Source organism: Aulostomus chinensis, chromosome 10, assembly GCF_037954235.1.
Source record: "Aulostomus chinensis isolate RoL2024-O1b breed Wild chromosome 10, RoL_Achi_v1.0, whole genome shotgun sequence".
NCBI classification, from domain to species: Eukaryota; Metazoa; Chordata; class Actinopteri; order Syngnathiformes; family Aulostomidae; genus Aulostomus; species Aulostomus chinensis.
In genome coordinates, this window is record NC_141329.1 from 17,994,056 (window position 1) to 18,019,775 (window position 25,720).

At 39.0% G+C, this 25,720-nt stretch overlaps 2 protein-coding genes across 8 annotated transcripts in view; both read left to right on the plus strand.

Moving 5' to 3' along the window:
• Positions 1-3,806, plus strand: part of dock10 (dedicator of cytokinesis 10) — a 71,536-nt gene extending 67,730 nt beyond the window's left edge. For 5 of the 7 annotated variants that reach the window (XM_086216212.1, XM_086216217.1, XM_086216218.1 and 2 more), the window contains 7 exons: positions 206-352; positions 453-663; positions 1,328-1,518; positions 1,591-1,691; positions 2,311-2,449; positions 2,625-2,697; positions 2,857-3,806. In XM_086216212.1, the coding sequence (XP_086072338.1) occupies positions 206-352; positions 453-663; positions 1,328-1,518; positions 1,591-1,691; positions 2,311-2,449; positions 2,625-2,697; positions 2,857-2,915 (921 nt within the window). In that variant the 3' untranslated portion in view covers positions 2,916-3,806. The remainder of the gene's footprint in view (positions 1-205; positions 353-452; positions 664-1,327; positions 1,519-1,590; positions 1,692-2,310; positions 2,450-2,624; positions 2,698-2,856) is intronic. The other 2 variants (XM_086216214.1, XM_086216216.1) reach the window with 2 other exon arrangements.
• Positions 3,807-6,102: 2,296 nt separating this feature from the next.
• Positions 6,103-8,399, plus strand: LOC147254565 (uncharacterized). The gene is made up of 3 exons (XM_086215175.1): positions 6,103-6,415; positions 6,895-7,114; positions 7,193-8,399. The coding sequence occupies exons 1-3, from the start codon at positions 6,103-6,105 to the stop codon at positions 7,320-7,322; spliced, it is 663 nt and encodes a 220-aa protein (XP_086071301.1). The 3' UTR covers positions 7,323-8,399.
• Positions 8,400-25,720: the final 17,321 nt, after the last annotated feature.

Below are 25,720 nucleotides of genomic sequence, written 5' to 3' on the forward strand. Positions count from 1 at the left end.
GGTCTGAATGTTGTGCAAGTTGTGAAACCACCAGGGGGCAACATAATGTCAGACTGATGAGCAGTTTACAGCAAAACATGAATATTTGAAAATTAAACTTGCATTGCTTAAGCACACACACTTGTGTGGGTTACATTCATGCTAATGAGTGAGTGTTTGTGTGTGTGTGTCTGTGTGTGTGTGTCTGTGTGTGTGTATCTGTTAGGGTTTTTTTGAGGAAGAGGAAAGCAAGGAGTTCATCTACAAAGAACCAAAGCTGACAGGGCTGTCAGAGATCTCACAGAGATTATTGAAACTCTACTCTGACAAGTTTGGAGCAGATAATGTCAAGATGATCCAGGACTCCAACAAGGTAACTGTCCATTTATCTGTGGTCTTATGGCCGGTTGTTAGTAAAATGTAATTGCAAAAGTGTGTTCATTATTCTTTTCTTTTCCATTTAATATCAACAGGTAAATCCGAAAGACTTGGATCCCAAGTTTGCCTACATTCAGGTCACGTATGTGGTGCCCTACTTCGATGAGAAAGAACAGCAGGACAAGAGGACAGATTTCGAGAGACATCACAACATCAACCGCTTTGTGTTTGAGACGCCATTCACTCTGTCGGGGAAGAAACATGGAGACGTGGAGGAGCAGTGCAAAAGACGCACCATATTAACCAGTGAGCCTTGCAGAAATTTGTTTTTCTTTTATTTAATATAGTTTGTTCCTAATTTTCAGGTTTTCACAGGCCTTAGACATTTTTGGCAAGTGTAAACTTTTAAGAATCGAATGAACAAAAGAATGTCACATTGATAAAGAACTGAACAATAAAGAAGTGTAAGAATAAGAAGAGAATTTAACTAGAGCAAATTGAAATATGTAAGTTGTAAAAATCTCATTTCATTTGAATTTAAAACAAATAAGATCTGAAAATGTTATTAATTTGTAAGAAGGCTTCAAAAATGTTTATCTAAATTCTATTTCTTCCAAATATCTTGATATTGACTTTTTAGGGTGGGTTATTATTTGTTCGTCAAAACATACTATGTTATTGTAGAAATAGCACCAAAAAAAAAAACAAAAGACATCAGTGATGCTTCATCTATTTTTGTCTACAAGCTTGTTGAAGGCATCTGATCATCAACCTATATATCTCCAGATAGAAGGGTTTGACATGATGAAAATCACTTCAAACGGAGGTCAGCAGCTTACTTGGAGCGCAGAACATGCATAAGTTTGAAAACCTCTCATGTAGAGTCCTTAAAAATGTCCCTGCTCTGAACAAACAAGGCATACAGTGTTTGCAAAGATAAAAATATTTTAATTTCTCTTTCCCTCTTTAGCGAGTTCCAGCTTCCCTTACCTGAAGAAGCGTATCCAGGTTGTGGAGCAGCAGAGTACAGAAATGAACCCAATTGAAGTGGCCATTGATGAGATGTCACGCAAAGTCTCTGAGCTCAACCAGCTTTGCAACATGGAGGAGGTGGACATGATCCGGCTGCAGCTGAAACTGCAGGGAAGCGTCAGCGTCAAGGTGTGTGTTCCTTTGCCGCTCATATTTAAGTCTTTATGCTTTGCTGTGCCTCACCTGATCTCTCCCCTCCAGGTGAACGCAGGGCCGATGGCTTATGCCAGAGCGTTCTTAGAGGAGAAGAATGCAAAGAAATACCCTGACAACCAGGTCAAACTGCTGAAGGAGATCTTCAGGTATGCTTTAGTGGCGCTGTTGCCTGCAGCATAGTGTCTTTTAAAGTGTAAGCTGGTTGTTTGTCTCGTGAATAAAATGTTGATCGTACTCTTACACAAAAATGATGCATGATGATGTCTTTACACAGCACCCCAAAGAAAGGACAGGCCTGAATTATGAGATGTAAAACACGATGATTAAATAAGAAGCATTTTGCAAAAATATAGATGTAGGTCTGGAGCAGTTCTTTGTCTATGTCTGCTTTAGAGCAGGGATGGGCAACTTTTTTTCCCAGAGGGCCATACTGTCTTAGATAAAGTAAGTGAAAGGACCACACGTTTGATAACTGAATTGCTACAAAAATAATGTCTTTGATGTCATGTACAAAAACAAGATTTCTCCTTTTTGAGGAAGTCGTCTTTACTCTGATTTGTTGATGAGCAAATAAACTAAATATCGACTGCACCCTCTGCTGGAATCAAGTTCAATAGCAATACAGACACACTGTAGTCATTGTAATCGAGATCCATTGGCACGATGATGCTTTTTATGGGGGCCCTCGTGTGTGTGGGTGTGAGTGAGTGACAGCACTGATTAACAGCTCATTCTAATAAGTAAAACATATTTTTGGCTATGCAGGCAATTTGCTGAGGCCTGCGGTCAGGCATTGGATGTCAACGAACGTCTAATCAAGGAGGACCAGCTGGAATACCAGGAGGAGATGAGAGCTCACTACCGAGACATGCTGACGGAGCTGTCCAGCATCATGAATGAACAGGTCCCACTATGACCAACCAGTGGCACAACTGTTTACACACTCCTTCCATTGTTTATTTACATATGACATCATCCTTTTAACTGCAGTTTTGAAGCATTCTTTCCATCTCTTTTATCCTCTGTATCAGATTTCTCTTTCTTCTTTACACATTCTCCAACCTCTTCTTTATTTGCAGCTACAAAAATGTGTTCTAGCCTCCAGTACCACCTCTCTCTCTAACAGCTCTCTTTCCGCTCTGTCTAAGACTGGTATGTCATGCCGTCAACATTTAAAACCCCATGAAAGACATTTCCAACTGTATAGTGTCTATCACCTTTCTGTAGCCTGGCCTATCAAAGAGCTAAAACTGCTGATCACCATTTGAACGCTTCTATTCCAACGCCTCCTCTTTTCTTGCTCTCATCCAGATTCCTCACACAAGACAGCCAGGAACGGAACGGCACAGCGTCTACTGAATGGCCAGTAGACTCACAGCACACGCCTTGTGCCAGGGAGGACTTTTTGTTTTTGTCGCTTTGGATCTTCAAAGTTGCTATTTTGCTTGTTTCTGCCTGTAGTTAGTGGAACTGTGACTGATGGGAAGTGTAGAGAAAACAAGGGAAGAAGAAAAAGTGTGTAGACCGTGGTTGTGCTAGTCTATCGTCCTGTCATTGAATGTTGAATATCTACAGTAGAGGCCAGGCTGCTGGACTGTTAGATACCATTTACTTTGGTTTCAGTACTATGGACCCCACCCCCCCTTTTTTTTTTTTTGCCCCATCAGCTGATTCACACACACACTTGCAAGCAAACACAGTTTGTTGAGACTAACACACACAGCGTGCGCCTTCTCACCACAGCCCCATCCCTTTAGAGAACAGTGACCTTATGAGCTGGAGGAGCATTCAGCTATATATGTCATATATAGCTTTCTGGTGCATTTTGATGATAATTTTATACTCTTTCAGTAGAATATCAACCGTCAAGAGGTCTAGTAAGCTAATGTGAAAAAAACAAAAAAGATTTCAGATGACACGTCTTAACTTACCAAGCGTGTGAAGAGTTGAACACACCTCTGTTTCCTGTTTGAATGTAGAGCCGCTCCACATTGCTACTTTGTATCCTTGCTAACAGTACGGAAATATCAGCTTGCCGATTTTCAAATGGAAACAAAAAGATTATGTTTTGTAACATTTTTATGATTGAAATTGCATTGTTACTGTTATTATTTACTGTACTGTTTTGAATTGTATATAAGAAATATTAATATTTAAAATGTTTGAAATGTTTCTTTTTATAAAATATACAGTATATAAATATTTGTTTAGCTGAATTTTAAAAAAAAGAATGAAAACTAAAGTTTTATGTATAACATTTAAATAAAATTTTGTTAATGTCTAAAACTCATGAAGTCATGACTGTTCAAGATTGAATCTTGGACTCAACATCTCTGCATCCACTTTCTTGATGTCAGTGGGCCTCATTCATCAAATGTTCTTACAGGACTTTTTAACTCCTTAAATTTGTCTTACAGACAGGAAGCCAAGTCTGGTGGCGGCCTGGAACTCATTGCAGATAGCCATCAGGCTCTGCTTTCTGTCCATAAAACTAAACTGAAGGCTAAAAAAAAGTCCTGAACTGTTCAAGAACAAATGTGTGCGGAGGAACATCTCATAAATGAGGCCAATGTTTCCACTTTGTTTTTCTTCGATTCTTTCTCATCACTCTACCGTCATACTGAATTTGCTCTCAGTACACCAGTTTTAGAGCATGTGTTCTTCGTTTTTCATGAGGCTTTATATAATCACTGGCCATGTAGAAAGGTAGCAACCAAGTGGCTGTTTACTTATTAATGCTAAGCTGGGGTTGATGGCGCTCAGGACAAAGAAGCAGGTCAGTCGTCTCTGAACATACCAGTGAATAAGTTTAGTTCATTCGTTTGTTGTAAGAGACGTCCAGAAAAACAGATGCAAAAATAATGCCCAATATACTGTGCAAATGAGCAGCTTATGACCAAAGAATGAAAAATGAGGACAGAAATAAACGCAGACGCACAAAATAAATAAAAGCATTAATTAAATGTAAAAATGTGGGAAACATGCTTTTATTTTTTTAGATATTTGTTTGATAATTATTTTATTTGTATCTTTATTTATTCAGTTTAATCCTCTGTCAATTCCCAACTATAGTCCCTTGATGGCATTGATATCTTTAAAATGGCATCGTCATCATTCAAAAAGCGTTTCAGTTTAACAAGTTTCCAGCCATAAAAACACACAAACGGCACGATGAACAACTGAACGTAACCGGAACGTCACAGAAGATTTGACAGATTTAACAACAACTGGACACATCATACAAAACAGAACGTACTATTTTAGTCGTTGCAGTTAGGCGCACGAACTGGAATCGTAACCGCGGTTCTGGCAAAGTTTGAACTGAGACACGGTTGAATGAAAACGCTTCAAAATCCTTTGTTGTGACAGGTTAGGAGGAGTGTTCCAAAAAGGCAATCCTCAGTCATTTATACCTTTTCAGTCTTGCAGAGGAGGTTGAGTTTAATCAACCTCCTCTATCTAGTCATGAATAAACCCCTCCACCCCCTCACCTCAATCTCCTCTACCTCCCTCCCTCTGTCTTTGGCTACTTTATGAAGGGGGGCTGATTGGGTTTCTCTCTCATACAGATTGGCGTATGTGTGACTGTCTCCATTCTACTTGGCCAGACTGTAGAGGGCTCGGGTTGCTTTGAGGCTCCAGCATTCAGTCCAGGTCACAGACAACAAAACCTGGTAATACTATAGCGCTCAAACACAACTCAAATGAAATCCAAGCATACGCCTTACTCTTTATCGGTGTATATATAGAATAAAGTACATTCATATTGGACTTGGCCCAGCTGAGCTACAGGTGGGTGGGATGCCTGGTCTGATTAGAACTGCAGTCACATGATTGCCACTGCAGCACCAGAACTAACATTTTAATTATCTGTAATTTTCTACTTGTCTTGATGTCTGCTGCAGTGATTCCTTGTTTTATTATTTATAAAGATACTTGCTTATATATATATATATATATATATATATATATATATATATATATATATATATATATATATGGTTGTTGTAAGTTAAGTAAATACAAAAGTATATATAAAACATAAGGTCAAGTTACATGGGGTCCTAATGCATATAACTTGTCCTTATATATTTTTCATTATTTCCAAATACCAAGCCTGGACTGGAGCTGAAACTGATATCAAAACTAGAATAAAGAAATTCTGATAATTGGCTTTTTAATGTTCCATTATGTATCTTGACTTACCAATTCAGTCAATGACAGAATACATGACAAATCTCATCCCTCACACCTTTTCATGGCCTTAAACATGTAACACAATCTGTTTGAGCTTTAAGATCCTCAAGGCTTCTAAGTGAGGATTGGGGTGTCTCTGTCTTCACGCTCTTGTGAACTGCTGCACATTTCATTTCCGAGCTCTCTTTAGTTTTCCTGAAACTGGACGCCGAAGCTGATGAATAAAACATCTTTTGTGAGCTGCTGGCTGATAACCGGAGCCCCTCCAGTTGTATAAGTGGTGAAAGACGACATAATCTCCCCAGCAGAAACAGATCTGGACTGAGATTGGCACCACGCATACAGTGCAGGAGGACCATCATGTTAAAACCCCGGCAGTCCTGTGAGCGGCTCCTGCGCGATCCCCCGCCAGTCTTCGGAAAGCCCTGGTACTGGCAGTTTAGCAGCAGCGCCATGGAGAGCAGCCGCAGCCTGGCCCACGTCATCATGGAGATGCGCGACGAGATTAAGAGGCTGGAGACGGAGAACCGCGCCCTGCAGGGGTACCGGCCATGGGGGGGCAAATCGGGGGAAGTCTCGTCGGCGGCACAGCAGCGGGCAGGCAAGGAGGAAAACCCCTATTTTAACCTCAGACGGAATGCGTCCGCACCGGTCTTGGAGGGACAATACAAGGGTTTGTGTTTTTTCTTTCTTCTCATTTTTATTGTCACAGAAGGCACTTGAATCCGGAATAAAGTGCAATATTTGAACTCTAGACAGTAAAACATCAATAAACGATCAGCAAATACAATTTAACGGAGAGATGTCTCCTGTATACTTAAGAGATGTATACTGAGAACTGAAGGATTTTTAAATTGTTCCTATAAAACTAGTTTTAAAGTGCGGTTTCCGGCAATTAAGCAAGATACAGAACGTAGTTAAACCATTATCTGTTATAAATTTGTAGTCTTTCACAGACTCGGCGCTATTTCTTTTTGGAAAAGTAAACATATTATGTGAAGTGTCCCTTAAATTATTAACTAGAAATATGCTTTATACTATTACAACAAAAATATGAAAAAAAAGACGTGATAGCTCTACACTTAAATTTGGAAGAATTCTGTCAGAAAGACCCATTGCTGCTCATGTTGCTGATGTTTGTTTTTTCCACAGAGAACATGGTCATGACTGTCCGTAGGTATTCCACCAGCTCCAATCTGTCTGGGGTGATCATGAGAGAGGGGAGAACTGACAGGGTGCGACGCGGTGACTCAGGGTGGGGAAGGTTACAAGAAGAGATCAGGCATGGGAACGGCATCCCTGGTAACTCAACCAGAGATGTGGGAAAAGTTACCAACAGACATTCTCTGCAGGAATATGTCCACAAAAACAGGTATGGACACGCTCACACAAATATCTATTTTTTATATGTCTGACATATCACATCACTTCTCTCTCTCTCTCTCTTCAGAGCCAAGGTCAAAACTGTCACATTCCTTCTACCTGTGGATGATATTTACACCAACCGACCAGTTCTGGCGAAGCCCCCTGATGATGCTAGAATCACGAAGCTGGCTCCCATAACTGAGACTGATTCTTGAGAGAATTACAACGACGACTTTGACAGGCGTCTGCTAAGATCGCGGGAGATAACCATATTAAGTGATCCCCCGGGTCCCTTCATCTAGGTCAGGAAAGATTGGGCTCTTATTGCGAGAGCCAGGAGACCGATTTTATCACACCTGATCCCCCACACACAGGACTCTAGTTACAGGTGTTGTTTTCATCCCAACGTGGCGATCCAGGCCTGGTTAGCAGTGATGTGACGCAGGCCTTCTGCAGCGAGGATCAGATGTCCGGACTCCCCTCTCGACTTGCAGGTTGCAGCCTTTCTCACGGGCAGCTGTGGCTCTGGACAGCGTCAGACTCATTACTTATTTATTCTTGTTCATTTTCTCATTATAAACTGAAATGGGCAGGCCAAGAGGCCAAGTGTGTGTTTAAACATGTGACCTGTCTGGCTACTGTTCATAAAGAGTGTATTTTTCTAAGCCAATGCAGTTTTTATTTCCATTATCTTGAGATATTTGTTTATTTTTAACCTTTTTTTGGTGTTTTAATTTTGGGGACTTTTTTTTTTTTAACACGGCGAAATGAAGTTTGAAGCCCTTATAAAGCCTGATATTGCATCGAGAACGAACACAGATTTAATTAAAGCTGCAAGCAAGCCTGATGCTCCTCGCGCCTGTGGCCGGGTCGCACATATTTCACCGAATCCAACGGAGTATTTGGTGATTCGGTGGGACTTTTAGTTGAGGAGATAGAAGCCTCAGTGAGAGTGCCGAGGTGAGAGGTGCACATTGACCCATCTTCCATCCTATCTGTTGTCTGTGAGCCTGAGCCATTTTTTGTGGTGATCTTGGTGAATATGGTCATCAATCACAGGGTGATGGAGAAATGTTGCTGAATCCAGCCATGTTGGTATGAAAGCGGTGAGACTTGTATTTGAGGAGGTAGAACCCTCAGTCTGACACAAAGTGAGTGCACAGGTTCGAGCTGCGCATTGAGCCGTCTGTGTTTCATCCTCTGTGCTTCTTTTTTGGCTGAGTGTGTTTTAACTCTTTTGAATCGTCTCATCAAGCCCATGAATGTGGTCAAGCATGGCAGTGAAAAGCAGATGTTTTAGGCCTGTAATTTCACTGTGTGTATAATAAAGTACAACATTCATTGTCAGTGATGCACACTGTTGGCATCATCTGTGGTGAACTTTTGCATTTATTAACTGATTAACCAGTACATGAAAATGAAATGTCACAAGCAACATTAGTAATCACTGCATGTATAATCACAAAATTCCAAATGATGAATCTGAATTGAAATAAAAGAAGGCATTTATAACATACAGTGAATCAATGAAAGTTATGGAACTGACATGAACAAGTCGTCTTAAATTTCTCCCCGTGGGGGTTAATTTTGGAGACAATTGACAATTTGAATGAAGGAAACTCAACATTCCCACATGAGCAAGCACTTGGCGGCTGTGGTGAGAAAAAAACTCCCTTTTACAGGAAGAAACCTCAGGCAGAACCAGGCTCAAACTGGGCGGCCATCTACCTGGACTGGTTGGGGTTGAAAGGGAGAAGGAGAGAGATGGGGCTGGGGTGGAGAGGGGAGATAGACTTGGGGGTGAGGGGTGGGAGCAGGGGGGAGAAGAGAGACAGACACAGAGACAAAGAGGGAGGGGCTGAGAGGAGAGACAAAACAGGCAAAACATACATATCCATGTATAAGAGACCAACAGCTATAAGGTGACAGACGGTGACTCACAACAACAATAAAGTGCTGTGACACGTGATTTTGTCACCCCGCACAAGTGGAAACACGATGACTGCACCTAACCTAGCAAATCATCAAGCTACTGTGGTAAACTGCATTAAGTGTAGTGCGTGACAGTGGAATAAATTAATACAAATGAAAACCTTTAAAATGTACATGTCAAGACATGCACAGAATAAATAGCGTGATCGTTTTGGGTTTTTTTTAATTGTTCAATCGAATTTTTCGCCAGACCAGATTTGCGTGCAAAAAATGGTGAGTTTTTGAACGTGTTTCAGGGGTCAAATTAGCCGTTGTAATGTAATCTGCACTTTTCAAGAAGTTATAATAAGAAAGTTGAAGAAAAACACAAGTTCTACTTCTACTGGAAAAGGGGTGTAAATTATTTATACATAGGGAATTTTTTGACACAATTATTGACAAAAATAGACAAAAAAGACCAGGCGTTTTAATAAATATATCTATTATTATTGTGCTAACTAAAGTACATTGCCGTCTCGTAACATAAGGAGATAGTTTGTTTCTCTTTTAAAACAAGCTCTTTTGACCTTTCCACAACTCCTTAAACTGAGAGCTGTAAAAAAATAATTCAATGTGAAGTTAATAAGTGGCTGCAGAGACCCAAGAAATTAATAGTAGATGGAGGTGGAGATGAGATATGTTCCATGAAGCGAACCTGAACCTGAAGTCCCCACTTAACCTTTTATTCTCACCCATCTTCAAATGCAATTGGAGGGACCACATCTCAAAATTAGGTCAGTCTGCACAAGCTGAGTTTTTAAAATTACAAATTGTCCTTAATTACTCCAAAGTTGTCAGCATACTTAAGGGCTATTTACAATACTATTTTGGGTTCGCCGTTTCTTTAGTGGCAGCAGCGTTATCGATGCGCCCTTGGCAGAAAGGCACAATCAACTCTCAGCGGACGGTTGACAAAGAACGATCTTGCTACATAATAAAGATGCGCTTAATGTTGCAGGCTTATTATCATCAATGCTGTTCTAGTGCTGGTGTGCTCCATAAATGCACCTAATCAAACCTACATAAAGTATCTTATCACTGATATGTGAAGGTAATTAGCAATATCTCATATTACATTTGTACCACACGCTATTCATCAGTGAAAGAGTGTTAATCTGGATAACTGCTGAGACTTGAACTCACTGAGGAAGATTTATGTCAAATATGAATCACAACAAGGAATCCAGGGGTGTTCATTATAATTTTATATAAATGGATTATGAGATCTTGCATTTTCCATCATCATATTCTGGTGTTCTTGATCTTCCAAAACAGAAAAAAAAATCACTGTCAGATGCTCTGTAGACCAGAAAGAACATTTCACAATGGTAGCATTTAATGTTCTGTCAACTCGGAATTTCTGTGACTAGACAGGAGATCACTGACATGACTGGATTTCTTTGCTCGTCAATAAATGAGCCCATTTTGCAATGTTTGCATTTACAGTTCTGTCAACTCAGAATATCATTGACTTGACAGGAGATCACTGACATGACTGGATTCCTTATCTTTGCTGTTCAATAAATGAGATCATTTTGGAATGTTTGCATTTACAGTTCTGTCAACTCAGAATATCTGTGACTTGACAGGAGATCACTGACATGACTGGATTCCTTTACTTTGCTGGTTCATAAATGGGATCATTTTAGAATTTCCGCATTTACAGTGCTTTCAACTCAGAGTACCTGTGACTTGGAGGAATTGCATTTTTGAGGGAGTAAATGAAGGAGATCATTTCTCATTTTCATGGTGAAACATTGCAGGTCTAAAGATGCATAACTGGTACTGAGGTGATGTTAATTTGTGTTCTTCAAACGTTTGTCCATTAAGATGTTAAATGTTCAACATTATTATTTTTCCTTTCATTATGCATACTTTCTAATACATTTTAAGGCTTGTTGTCTCCCCCAGAAGTATGATAATAATGACAATGGCTTTCAAGTGTTCATAACTTGCGAGGGTATTGACTTCCTGTTGACCTGATTTGTTTTTTCAGCGTAGTGCGGAAAAGAGGACTGTCAGGCACAAGTGGATGGACACGCTTCATGTCGCGAGGCAGAGCGGTCCTTCCAATGGTAATTTCAGAAAAAAAAAAGTTTTTCATTCTTTTATGTGTAACTAAAGACAGTGCTGAGCCAGCGCACTTTAACGTGAGAACCAGGGAGTCTTTACTTCCGTGAGTGTGAGTTTGAAAACTTGTTTGTTTTTTGTTTTTACAACTTGGAGGCAAGCTAAGTAGCCTCGCTCGCCTGCTCAGCTAACTAGCCTAGCAACCCTGCCGTCGTCAGAGGGGAGGCGCTTGCCTGATTGTCCTTCACCTGCTGGACGAGAGGGGGACTGCGGTAGGAAGGAGGTTCAGCGGATGCGTTGCAGGTTCCTGAGTGGGGGCTCTCCTGCTATTTGTCCATGATGTGCCGCGGGGGTGCCTGTGCCAGGGCTGCCGAGTGAGGTTCCTACAGATTAATAAAGATGAAAGACTACAAATTCCTTGTTCTCTTCTTTCTTTTTAAGCTTTCTTATTATTCGTACAGTGTTTTAATTTCTGAAATGTGAAATACCTGAAATTTCATTGAACACACTCTTGAAATTCAGAGACTGTGTTTGTGGTGGTATTTCAGTTATTTTGCTTAAAAACTGCACAGGTAAATTGAATTCTTTCAGTAAATGTGCAACATTTCATTGGTTTATCATAACCATACTTATTCCCATAGCCTCTCAGTGATTATTACAAGAGTGAGAGTCATAGTTTACCCAAGACAGGTTATTTCATTGTGCGATGTCTCTTTGAAAATATTTGACGCTGGAAGTAGTTTTATGATAGTAGGAGCTGAGGGTGAAAGGGTTAATGTAGCATTTAATAATATATCAACTTGGAATTTCTGTGACTTGACAGGAGGTCACTGACATGACTGGATTCCTTTTATTTGCTCGTCAATAAGTGAGATCATTTCAGAATATTTCCATTTACAGTTCTGTAAACTCAGAATATCAGTGACTTGAAAGGAGATCACTGACATGACTGGATCCCTTTGCTAGTCAATAAGTGAGATCATTTTCAGAATGGAAGCATTTCATGTTCTGTCAACTCGGAATATCAGTGACTTGAAAGAAGATCACTGACATGACTGGATTCCTTTGCTAGTCAATAAGTGAGATCATTTCAGAATGTTTCCATTTAAAGATCTGTCAACTCAGAATATCATTGACTTGACAGGAGATCACTGACATGACTGGATTACTTATCTTTCCTCGTCAATAAATGAGATAATTTCCGAATGTTTGTATTTACAGTTCTGTCAACTCAGAATATCATTGACTTGACAGGAGATCACTGACATGACTGGATTCCTTTACTTTGCTGGTTAATAAATGGGATCATTTTAGAATTTCAGCATTTACAGTTCTTTCAACTCAGAGTACCTGTGACCTGAAGGAATTGCATTTTTGAGGGAGTAAATGAAGGTGATCATTTCTCATTTTCATGGTGAAACATTGCTGGTCTAAAGATGCATAACTGGTACTGAGGTGATGTTAATTTGCGTTCTTCAAACGTTTGTCCATTAAGATGTTAAATGTTCAACATTATTATTTTTCCTTTCATTATGCATACTTTCGAATACATTTTAAGGCTTGTTGTCGCCCCCAGAAGTATGATAATAATGACATTGGCTTTCAAGTGTTCATAACCTGCGAGGGTATTGCCTTCTGTTTGACCTGATTTGTTTTTTCAGCGTAGTGCGGAAAAGAGGACTGTCAGGCACAAGTGGATGGACACGCTTCATGTCGCGAGGCAGAGCGGTCCTTCCAATGGTAATTTCAGTAAAAAAAAAAGTTTTTGATTCTTTTATGTGGAACTAAAGACAGTGCTGAGCCAGTGCCAGGAAGGAGGTTCAGCGGATGCGTTGCAGGTTCCTGAGTGGGGGCTCTCCTGTTATTCGTCCATGATGTGCCGCGGGGGTGCCTGTGCCAGGGCTGCCGAGTGAGGTTCCTACAGATTAATAAAGATGAAAGACTACAAATTCCTTGTTCCCTTCTTTCTTTTTAGGCTTTATTATTAATCATACAGTGTTTTATATTCTGAAATGTGAAATACTTGAAATTTCATTGAACACACTCTTGAAATTCAGAGACTTTGTTTGTAGTGGTATTTATGCTATTTTGCTGAACAACTGCACAGGTAAATTGAATTCTTTCAGTAAATGGGTAACAATTCATTGGTTTATCATAACAATACTTATTCCCATAGCCTCTCAGTGATTATTAAAAGAGTGAGAGTCATAGTTTACCCAAGACAGGTTATTTCATTGTGCGATGTCTCTTTGAAAATATTTGACGCTGGAAGTAGTTCAATGATAGTAGGAGCTGAGGGTGAAAGGGTTAATGTAGCATTTAATGTTCTATCAACTTTGAATTTCAGTGACTTGAAAGGAGATCACTGACATGAATGGATTCCTTTGCTAGTCAATAAGAGATCATTTTCAGAATTTAGCATTTAATGTTCTTTCAACTCGGAACTTCTGTGACTTGACAGGAGATATCTGACATGACTGGATACCATTTATTTGCTCGTCAATAAGTGGGATCATTTCAGAATGTTTCCATTCTCAGTTCTATCAACTCGGAATTTCTGTGACTTGACAGGAAATCACTGACATGACTGGATTCCTTTCCAAGTCAATAAGTGAGATCATTTTCAGAATGGTAGCATTTAATGTTCTGTCAACTCACAATATCATTGACCTGACAGGAGATAACTGACATGACTGGATTCCTTATCTTTGCTAGTCAATAAATGAGATCATTTCTGAATGTTTGGATTTACAGTTCGGTCAACTCAGAATATCTGTGACGAGACAGGAGATCACTGACATGATTGGATTCCTTTTATTTGCTTGTCAATAAATGAGATCATTTCCGAATGTTTGTATTTACAGTTCTGTCAACTCAGAATATCATTGACTTGACAGGAGATCACTGACATGACTGGATCCCTTTCCTAGTCAATAAGTGAGATCATTTTCCGAATGTTTCCATTTACAGTTCTGTCAACTCAGAATATCAGTGACTTGACAGGAGATCACTGACATGAATGGACTCCTTTGCTAGTCAATAAGTGAGATCAATTTCAGAATGATAGCATTTAATGTCCTGTCAACTTGGAATTTCTGTGACTTGACAGGAGATCACTGACATGACTGGATTCCTTTGCTTGTGAATAAACTAGATCATTTCGGAATATTTGCATTTACAGTTCTGTCAACTCAGAATATCATTGACTTGACAGGAGATCACTGACATGACTGGATTCCTTTGCTAGTCAATAAGTGAGATCATTTTCAGAATTTAGCATTTAATGTTCTGTCAACTCGGAATTTCTTTGACTTGACAGGAGACCACTGACATGACTGGATTCCTTTACTTTGCTGGTTAATCAATGGGATCATTTTAGAATTTCAGCATTTACAGTTCTTTCAACTCAGAGTACCTGTGACCTGAAGGAATTGCATTTTTGAGGGAGTAAATGAAGGTGATCATTTCTCATTTTCATGGTGAAACATTGCTGGTCTAAAGATGCATAACTGGTACTGAGGTGATGTTAATTTGCGTTCTTCAAACGTTTGTCCATTAAGATGTTAAATGTTCAACATTATTATTTTTCCTTTCATTATGCATACTTTCGAATACATTTTAAGGCTTGTTGTCGCCCCCAGAAGTATGATAATAATGACATTGGCTTTCAAGTGTTCATAACCTGCGAGGGTATTGCCTTCTGTTTGACCTGATTTGTTTTTTCAGCGTAGTGCGGAAAAGAGGACTGTCAGGCACAAGTGGATGGACACGCTTCATGTCGCGAGGCAGAGCGGTCCTTCCAATGGTAATTTCAGTAAAAAAAAAAGTTTTTGATTCTTTTATGTGGAACTAAAGACAGTGCTGAGCCAGTGCCAGGAAGGAGGTTCAGCGGATGCGTTGCAGGTTCCTGAGTGGGGGCTCTCCTGTTATTCGTCCATGATGTGCCGCGGGGGTGCCTGTGCCAGGGCTGCCGAGTGAGGTTCCTACAGATTAATAAAGATGAAAGACTACAAATTCCTTGTTCCCTTCTTTCTTTTTAGGCTTTATTATTAATCATACAGTGTTTTATATTCTGAAATGTGAAATACTTGAAATTTCATTGAACACACTCTTGAAATTCAGAGACTTTGTTTGTAGTGGTATTTATGCTATTTTGCTGAACAACTGCACAGGTAAATTGAATTCTTTCAGTAAATGGGTAACAATTCATTGGTTTATCATAACAATACTTATTCCCATAGCCTCTCAGTGATTATTAAAAGAGTGAGAGTCATAGTTTACCCAAGACAGGTTATTTCATTGTGCGATGTCTCTTTGAAAATATTTGACGCTGGAAGTAGTTCAATGATAGTAGGAGCTGAGGGTGAAAGGGTTAATGTAGCATTTAATGTTCTATCAACTTTGAATTTCAGTGACTTGAAAGGAGATCACTGACATGAATGGATTCCTTTGCTAGTCAATAAGAGATCATTTTCAGAATTTAGCATTTAATGTTCTTTCAACTCGGAACTTCTGTGACTTGACAGGAGATATCTGACATGACTGGATACCATTTATTTGCTCGTCAATAAGTGGGATCATTTCAGAATGTTTCCATTCTCAGTTCTATCAACTCGGAATTTCTGTGACTTGACAGGAAATCACTGACATGACTGGATTCCTTTCCAAGTCAATAAGTGAGATCATTTTCAGAATGGTAGCATTTAATGTTCTGTCAACTCACAATATCATTGACCTGACAGGAGATAACTGACATGACTGGATTCCTTATCTTTGCTAGTCAATAAATGAGATCATTTCTGAATGTTTGGATTTACAGTTCGGTCAACTCAGAATATCTGTGACGAGACAGGAGATCACTGACATGATTGGATTCCTTTTATTTGCTTGTCAATAAATGAGATCATTTCCGAATGTTTGTATTTACAGTTCTGTCAACTCAGAATATCATTGACTTGACAGGAGATCACTGACATGACTGGATCCCTTTCCTAGTCAATAAGTGAGATCATTTTCCGAATGTTTCCATTTACAGTTCTGTCAACTCAGAATATCAGTGACTTGACAGGAGATCACTGACATGAATGGACTCCTTTGCTAGTCAATAAGTGAGATCAATTTCAGAATGATAGCATTTAATGTCCTGTCAACTTGGAATTTCTGTGACTTGACAGGAGATCACTGACATGACTGGATTCCTTTGCTTGTGAATAAACTAGATCATTTCGGAATATTTGCATTTACAGTTCTGTCAACTCAGAATATCATTGACTTGACAGGAGATCACTGACATGACTGGATTCCTTTGCTAGTCAATAAGTGAGATCATTTTCAGAATTTAGCATTTCATGTTCTGTCAACTCGGAATTTCTTTGACTTGACAGGAGACCACTGACATGACTGGATTCCTTTTATTTGCTCGTCAATAAGTGGGATCATTTCAGAATGTTTCCATTTAAAGATCTGTCAACTCAGAATATCATTGACTTGACAGGAGATCACTATTTTGACTGGATTACTTATCTTTCCTCGTCAATAAATGAGATAATTTCCGAATGTTTGTATTTACAGTTCTGTCAACTCAGAATATCATTGACTTGACAGGAGATCACTGACATGACTGGATTCCTTTACTTTGCTGGTTAATCAATGGGATCATTTTAGAATTTCAGCATTTACAGTTCTTTCAACTCAGAGTACCTGTGACCTGAAGGAATTGCATTTTTGAGGGAGTAAATGAAGGTGATCATTTCTCATTTTCATGGTGAAACATTGCTGGTCTAAAGATGCATAACTGGTACTGAGGTGATGTTAATTTGTGTTCTTCAAACGTTTGTCCATTAAGATGTTAAATGTGAGATCATTTTCAGAATGTAAGCATTTAATGTTCTGTCAACTCGGAATTTCTGTGATTTGACAGGAGATCACTGACATGACTGGATTCCTTTCCTAGTCAATAAGTGAGATCATTTTCAGAATATAAGCATTTAATATTCTTTCGACTTGGAATTTCTTTGACTTGACAGGAGATCACTGACATGACTGGATTACTTTTATTTGCTCGTCAATAATTGGGATCATTTCAGAATATTTCCATTTACAGTTCTGTCAACTCAGAATTTCTGTGACTTGACAGGAGATCACTAACATGACTGGATTCCTTTGCTTGTCAATAAGTGAGATCATTTTCAGAATGGTAGCATTTGATGTTCTGTCAACTCGGAATTTCTGTGACTTGACAGGAGATCACTGACATGACTGGATTCCTTTTCTTTGCTCGTCAATAAATGAGATCATTTCAGAATGTTTGCATTTACAGTTCTGTCAACTCAGAATATCTGTGACTTGACAGGAGATCACTGACATGACTGGATTCCTTTACTTTGCTGGTTAATAAATGGGATCATTTTAGAATTTCAGCATTTACAGTTCTTTCAACTCAGAGTACCTGTGACCTGAAGGAATTGCATTTTTGAGGGAGTAAATGAAGGTGATCATTTCTCATTTTCATGGTGAAACATTGCTGGTCTAAAGATGCATAACTGGTACTGAGGTGATGTTCATTTGTGTTCTTCAAACGTTTGTCCATTAAGATGTTAAATGTGAGATCATTTTCACAATGTTAGCATTTAATGTTGTGTCAACTCGGAATTTGTGTGACTTGACAGGAGATCACTGACCTTACTGGATTCCTTTCCTGGTCAATAAGTGAGATCATTTTCAGAATGTAAGCATTTAATGTTCTGTCAACTCGGAATTTCTGTGATTTGACAGGAGATCACTGACATGACTGGATTCCTTTCCTAGTCAATAAGTGAGATCATTTTCAGAATATAAGCATTTAATATTCTTTCGACTCGGAATTTCTTTGACTTGACAGGAGATCACTGACATGACTGGATTACTTTTATTTGCTCGTCAATAATTGGGATCATTTCAGAATATTTCCATTTACAGTTCTGTCAACTCCGAATTTCTGTGACTTGACAGGAGATCACTAACATGACTGGATTCCTTTGCTTGTCAATAAGTGAGATCATTTTCAGAATGGTAGCATTTGATGTTCTGTCAACTCTGAATTTCTGTGACTTGACAGGAGATCACTGACATGACTGGATTCCTTTTCTTTGCTCGTCAATAAATGAGATCATTTCAGAATGTTTGCATTTTCAGTTCTGTCAACTCAGAATATCTGTGACTTGACAGGAGATCACTGACATGACTGGATTCCTTTACTTTGCTGGTTAATAAAAGGGATCATTTTAGAATTTCAGCATTTACAGTTCTTTCAACTCAGAGTACCTGTGACCAAGAGGAATTGCATTTTTGAGGGAGTAAATGAAGGAGATCATTTCTCATTTTCATGGTGAAATATTGCAGGTCTAAAGATGCATAACTGGAACTGAGGTGATGTTAATTTGTGTTCTTATAAGCGTTTGTCCATCAAGATGTTAAATGTTCAACATTATTATTTTTCCTTTCATTATGCATACTTTCTAATACATTTTAAGGCTTGTTGTCGCCCCCAGAAGTATGATAATAATGACATTGGCTTTCAAGTGTTGATTACCTGCGAGGGTATTGACTACCTGTTGACCTGATTTGTTTTTTCAGCGTAGTGCGGAAAAGAGGACTGTCAGGCACAAGTGGATGGACACCCTTCATGTCGCGAGGCAGAGCGGTCCTTCCAATGGTAATTTCAGTAAAAAAAAAAGTTTTTCATTCTTTTATGTGAAACTAAAGACAGTGCTGAGCCAGCGCACTTTAACGTGAGAACCAGGGAGTCATTACTTCCGTGAGTGTGAGCATGAAAACATGTTTGTTTTTTGTTTTTACAACTTGGAGGCAAGCTAAGTAGCCTCGCTGGCCTGCTCAGCTAAATAGCCTGGCAACCCTGCCATCGTCAGAGGGGAGGCGCTTGCCTGATTGTCCTTCACCTGCTGGACGAGAAGGAGACTGCGGTAGGAAGGAGGTTCAGCGGATGCGTTGCAGGTTCCTGAGTGGGGGCTCTCCTGTTATTCCTCCATGATGTGCCGCGGGGGTGCCTGTGCCAGGGCTGTCGAGTGAGGTTCCTACAGATTAACAAAGATGAAAGACTAAAAAATTCCTTGTTGTCTTCTTTCTTTTTAGGCTTTATTATTATTCATACAGTATTTTATGTTCTGAAATGTGAAATACTGGAAATTTCATTGAACACACTCTTGGAATTCAGAGACTGTGTTTGTGGTGGTATTTATGCTATTTTGCTGAACAACTGCACAGGTAAATTGAATTCTTTCAGTAAATGGGGAACAATTCATTGGTTTATCATAACAATACTTATTCCCATAGCCTCTCAGTGATTATTAAAAGAGTGAGAGTAATAGTTTACCCAAGACGGGTTTTTTCATTGTGCGATGTCTCTTTGAAAATATTTGATGCTGGAAGTAGTTCAATGATAGTAGGAGCTGAGGGTGAAAGGTTTAAAGTAGCATTTAATGTTCTATCAACTCGGAATTTCTGTGACTTGAAAGGAGATATCTGACATGACTGGATTCCTTTTATTTGCTCGTCAATAAGTGGGATCATTGCAGAATGTTTCCATTCACAGTTCTATCAACTCGGAATATCTTGGACTTGAAAGGAAATCACTGACATGACTGGATTCCTTTCCTAGTCAATAAGAGATCATTTTCAGAATGGTAGCATTTACAGTTCGGTCAACTCAGAATATCATTGACCTGACAGGAGATAACTGACATGACTGGATCCCTTTTCTTTGCTAGTCAATAAATGAGATCATTTCTGAATGTTTGTATTTACAGTTCTTTCAACCCAGAATATCTGTGACTCTACAGGAGATCACTGACATGACTGGATTTCTTATCTCGACAATAAATGAGATCATTTTCAGGATTTAGTATTTAATGTTCTTTCAACCCTGAATTTCTGTGACTTGACAGGAGATCACTGACATGACTGGATTCCTTTTATTTGCTCGTCAATAAGTGGGATCATTTCAGAATGTTTCCATTTACAGTTCTGTCAGCTCGGAATATCATTGACTTGACAGGAGATCACTGACATGACTGGATTCCTTTCATTTGCTCGTCAATAAGTGGTATCATTTCAGAATGTTTCCATTTACAGATCTGTCAACTCAGAATATTATTGACTTGACAGGAGATCACTATTATGATTGGATTCCTTATCTTTGCTCGTCAATAAATGAGATAATTTCCGAATTTTTGTATTTACAGTTCTGTCAACTCAGAATATCATTGACTTGACAGGAGATCACTGACATGACTGGATTCCTTTGCTAGTCAATAAGTGAGATCATTTTCAGAATGGTAGCATTTAATGTTCTGTGAACGCGGAATTTCTGTGACTTGACAGGAGATCACTGACATGACTGGATTCCTTTGCTAGTCAATAAGTGAGATCATTTTCAGAATGATCGCATTTAATGTTCTGTCAACTTGGAGTTTCTGTGACTTGACAGGAGATCTCTGACATGACTGGATTCCTTTGCTCGTCAATAAATGAGATCATTTCGGAATATTTGCATTTACAGTTCTCTCAACTCAGAATATCATTGACTTGACAGGAGATCACTGACATGACTGGATTCCATTGCTAGTCAATAAATTAGATCATTATCAGCATTTAGCATTTTATGATCTGTCAACTTGGAATTTCTGTGACTTGACAGGAGATCACTGACATGACAGAATTCTTTTTATCTGCTCGTCAATAAGTGGGATCATTTCAAAATTTAGCATTTAATGTTCTTTTACCTCGGAATTTCTGTGACTTGACAGGTGATCACTGACATGACTAGATTCCTTTGCTAGTCAATAAGTGAGATCATTTTCAGAATGGTAGCATTTAATGTTCTGTTAACTCGGAATTTCTGGGACATGACAGGAGATCACTTACATGACTGGATTCCTTTGCTGGTCAATAAGTGAGATCATTTTCAGAATGGTAGCATTTAATGTTCTGTCAACTCGGAATTTCTGTGACTTGACAGGAGATCACTGACATGACTGGATTCCTTTTCTTTGCTCGTCAATAAATGAGATCATTTCAGAATGTTTGCATTTACAGTTCTGTTAACTCAGAATATCATTGACTTGAGAAGAGATCACTGATTTGACTGGATTCGTTATCTTTGCTAGTCAATAAATGAGATCATTTTGGAATGTTTGTATTTACAGTTCTGTCAACAAAGAATATCTGTGATTTGACAGGAGATCACTGACATGACTGGATTCCTTTTCTTTGCTCGTCAATAAATGAGATAATTTCAGAATGTTTGCATTTACAGTTCTGTTAACTCAGAATATCATTGACTTGAGAAGAGATCACTGATTTGACTGGATTCGTTATCTTTGCTAGTCAATAAATGAGATCATTTCCGAATGTTTGTATTTACAGTTCTGTCAACAAAGAATATCTGTGATTTGACAGGAGATCACTGACATGACTGGATTCCTTTACTTTGCTGGTTAATAAATGGGATCATTTTAGAATTTCCGCATTTACAATTCTTTCAACTCAGAGTATCTGTGACCTGGAGGAATTGCATTTTTGAGGGAGAAAATGAAGGAGATCATTTCTCATTTTCATGGTGAAACATTGCAGGTCTAAAGATGCATAACTGGTACTGAGGTGATGTTAATTTGTGTTCTTCAAACGTTTGTCCATTAAGATGTTAAATGTTCAACATTATTATTTTTCCCTTCATTATGCATACTTTCTAATACATTTTAAGGCTTGTTGTCGCCCCCAGAAGTATGATTATAATGACATTGGCTTTCAAGTGTTCATAACTTGCGAGGGTATTGACTTCCTGTTGACCTGATTTGTTTTTTCAACGTAGTGCGGAAAAGAGGACTGTCAGGCACAAGTGGATGGACACGCTTCATGTCGTGAGGCAGAGCGGTCCTTCCAATGGTAATTTCAGAAAAAAAAAAAGTTTTTTATTCTTTTATTTGGAACTAAAGACAGTGCTGAGCCAGTGGACTTCAACGTGAGAACCAAGGAGTCATTACTTCCGTGAGTGTGAGGATGAAAACATGTTTTTTTGTTGTTTTTTTTACAACTTGGAGGCAAGCTAAGTAGCCTCGCTCGCCTGCTCAGCTAACTAGCCTAGCAACCCTGCCGTCGTCAGAGGGGAGGCGCTTGCCTGATTGTCCTTCACCTGCTGGACGAGAGGGAGACAGCGGTAGGAAGGAGGTTCAGCGGATGCGTTGCAGGTTCCTGAGTGGGGGCTCTCCTGCTATTCCTCCATGATGTGCCGCGGGGGTGCCTGCGACAGGGCTGCCGAGTGAGGTTCCTACAGATTAACAAAGATGAAAGACTACAAATTCCTTGTTGTCTTCTTTCTTTTTTGGCTTCATTATTATTCGTACAGTGTTTTAATTTCTGAAATGTGAAATAACTGAAATTTCATTGAACACACTCTTGAAATTCAGAGACTGTGTTTGTGGTGGTATTTATGCTATTATGCTGAAAAACTGCACAGGTAAATTGAAACCTTTGAGTAAATGGGGAACAATTCATTGGTTTATCATAACAATACTTATTCCCATAGCCTCTCAGTGATTATTAAAAGAGTGAGAGTAATAGTTTACCCAAGACGGGTTTTTTCATTGTGCGATGTCTCTTTGAAAATATTTGATGCTGGAAGTAGTTCAATGATAGTAGGAGCTGAGGGTGAAAGGTTTAAAGTAGCATTTAATGTTCTATCAACTCGGAATTTCTGTGACTTGAAAGGAGATATCTGACATGACTGGATTCCTTTTATTTGCTCGTCAATAAGTGGGATCATTGCAGAATGTTTCCATTCACAGTTCTATCAACTCGGAATATCTTGGACTTGAAAGGAAATCACTGACATGACTGGATTCCTTTCCTAGTCAATAAGAGATCATTTTCAGAATGGTAGCATTTACAGTTCGGTCAACTCAGAATATCATTGACCTGACAGGAGATAACTGACATGACTGGATCCCTTTTCTTTGCTAGTCAATAAATGAGATCATTTCTGAATGTTTGTATTTACAGTTCTTTCAACCCAGAATATCTGTGACTCTACAGGAGATCACTGACATGACTGGATTTCTTATCTCGACAATAAATGAGATCATTTTCAGGATTTAGTATTTAATGTTCTTTCAACCCTGAATTTCTGTGACTTGACAGGAGATCACTGACATGACTGGATTCCTTTTATTTGCTCGTCAATAAGTGGGATCATTTCAGAATGTTTCCATTTACAGTTCTGTCAGCTCGGAATATCATTGACTTGACAGGAGATCACTGACATGACTGGATTCCTTTCATTTGCTCGTCAATAAGTGGTATCATTTCAGAATGTTTCCATTTACAGATCTGTCAACTCAGAATATTATTGACTTGACAGGAGATCACTATTATGATTGGATTCCTTATCTTTGCTCGTCAATAAATGAGATAATTTCCGAATTTTTGTATTTACAGTTCTGTCAACTCAGAATATCATTGACTTGACAGGAGATCACTGACATGACTGGATTCCTTTGCTAGTCAATAAGTGAGATCATTTTCAGAATGGTAGCATTTAATGTTCTGTGAACGCGGAATTTCTGTGACTTGACAGGAGATCACTGACATGACTGGATTCCTTTGCTAGTCAATAAGTGAGATCATTTTCAGAATGATCGCATTTAATGTTCTGTCAACTTGGAGTTTCTGTGACTTGACAGGAGATCTCTGACATGACTGGATTCCTTTGCTCGTCAATAAATGAGATCATTTCGGAATATTTGCATTTACAGTTCTCTCAACTCAGAATATCATTGACTTGACAGGAGATCACTGACATGACTGGATTCCATTGCTAGTCAATAAATTAGATCATTATCAGCATTTAGCATTTTATGATCTGTCAACTTGGAATTTCTGTGACTTGACAGGAGATCACTGACATGACAGAATTCTTTTTATCTGCTCGTCAATAAGTGGGATCATTTCAAAATTTAGCATTTAATGTTCTTTTACCTCGGAATTTCTGTGACTTGACAGGTGATCACTGACATGACTAGATTCCTTTGCTAGTCAATAAGTGAGATCATTTTCAGAATGGTAGCATTTAATGTTCTGTTAACTCGGAATTTCTGGGACATGACAGGAGATCACTTACATGACTGGATTCCTTTGCTGGTCAATAAGTGAGATCATTTTCAGAATGGTAGCATTTAATGTTCTGTCAACTCGGAATTTCTGTGACTTGACAGGAGATCACTGACATGACTGGATTCCTTTTCTTTGCTCGTCAATAAATGAGATCATTTCAGAATGTTTGCATTTACAGTTCTGTTAACTCAGAATATCATTGACTTGAGAAGAGATCACTGATTTGACTGGATTCGTTATCTTTGCTAGTCAATAAATGAGATCATTTTGGAATGTTTGTATTTACAGTTCTGTCAACAAAGAATATCTGTGATTTGACAGGAGATCACTGACATGACTGGATTCCTTTTCTTTGCTCGTCAATAAATGAGATAATTTCAGAATGTTTGCATTTACAGTTCTGTTAACTCAGAATATCATTGACTTGAGAAGAGATCACTGATTTGACTGGATTCGTTATCTTTGCTAGTCAATAAATGAGATCATTTCCGAATGTTTGTATTTACAGTTCTGTCAACAAAGAATATCTGTGATTTGACAGGAGATCACTGACATGACTGGATTCCTTTACTTTGCTGGTTAATAAATGGGATCATTTTAGAATTTCCGCATTTACAATTCTTTCAACTCAGAGTATCTGTGACCTGGAGGAATTGCATTTTTGAGGGAGAAAATGAAGGAGATCATTTCTCATTTTCATGGTGAAACATTGCAGGTCTAAAGATGCATAACTGGTACTGAGGTGATGTTAATTTGTGTTCTTCAAACGTTTGTCCATTAAGATGTTAAATGTTCAACATTATTATTTTTCCCTTCATTATGCATACTTTCTAATACATTTTAAGGCTTGTTGTCGCCCCCAGAAGTATGATTATAATGACATTGGCTTTCAAGTGTTCATAACTTGCGAGGGTATTGACTTCCTGTTGACCTGATTTGTTTTTTCAACGTAGTGCGGAAAAGAGGACTGTCAGGCACAAGTGGATGGACACGCTTCATGTCGTGAGGCAGAGCGGTCCTTCCAATGGTAATTTCAGAAAAAAAAAAAGTTTTTTATTCTTTTATTTGGAACTAAAGACAGTGCTGAGCCAGTGGACTTCAACGTGAGAACCAAGGAGTCATTACTTCCGTGAGTGTGAGGATGAAAACATGTTTTTTTGTTGTTTTTTTTACAACTTGGAGGCAAGCTAAGTAGCCTCGCTCGCCTGCTCAGCTAACTAGCCTAGCAACCCTGCCGTCGTCAGAGGGGAGGCGCTTGCCTGATTGTCCTTCACCTGCTGGACGAGAGGGAGACAGCGGTAGGAAGGAGGTTCAGCGGATGCGTTGCAGGTTCCTGAGTGGGGGCTCTCCTGCTATTCCTCCATGATGTGCCGCGGGGGTGCCTGCGACAGGGCTGCCGAGTGAGGTT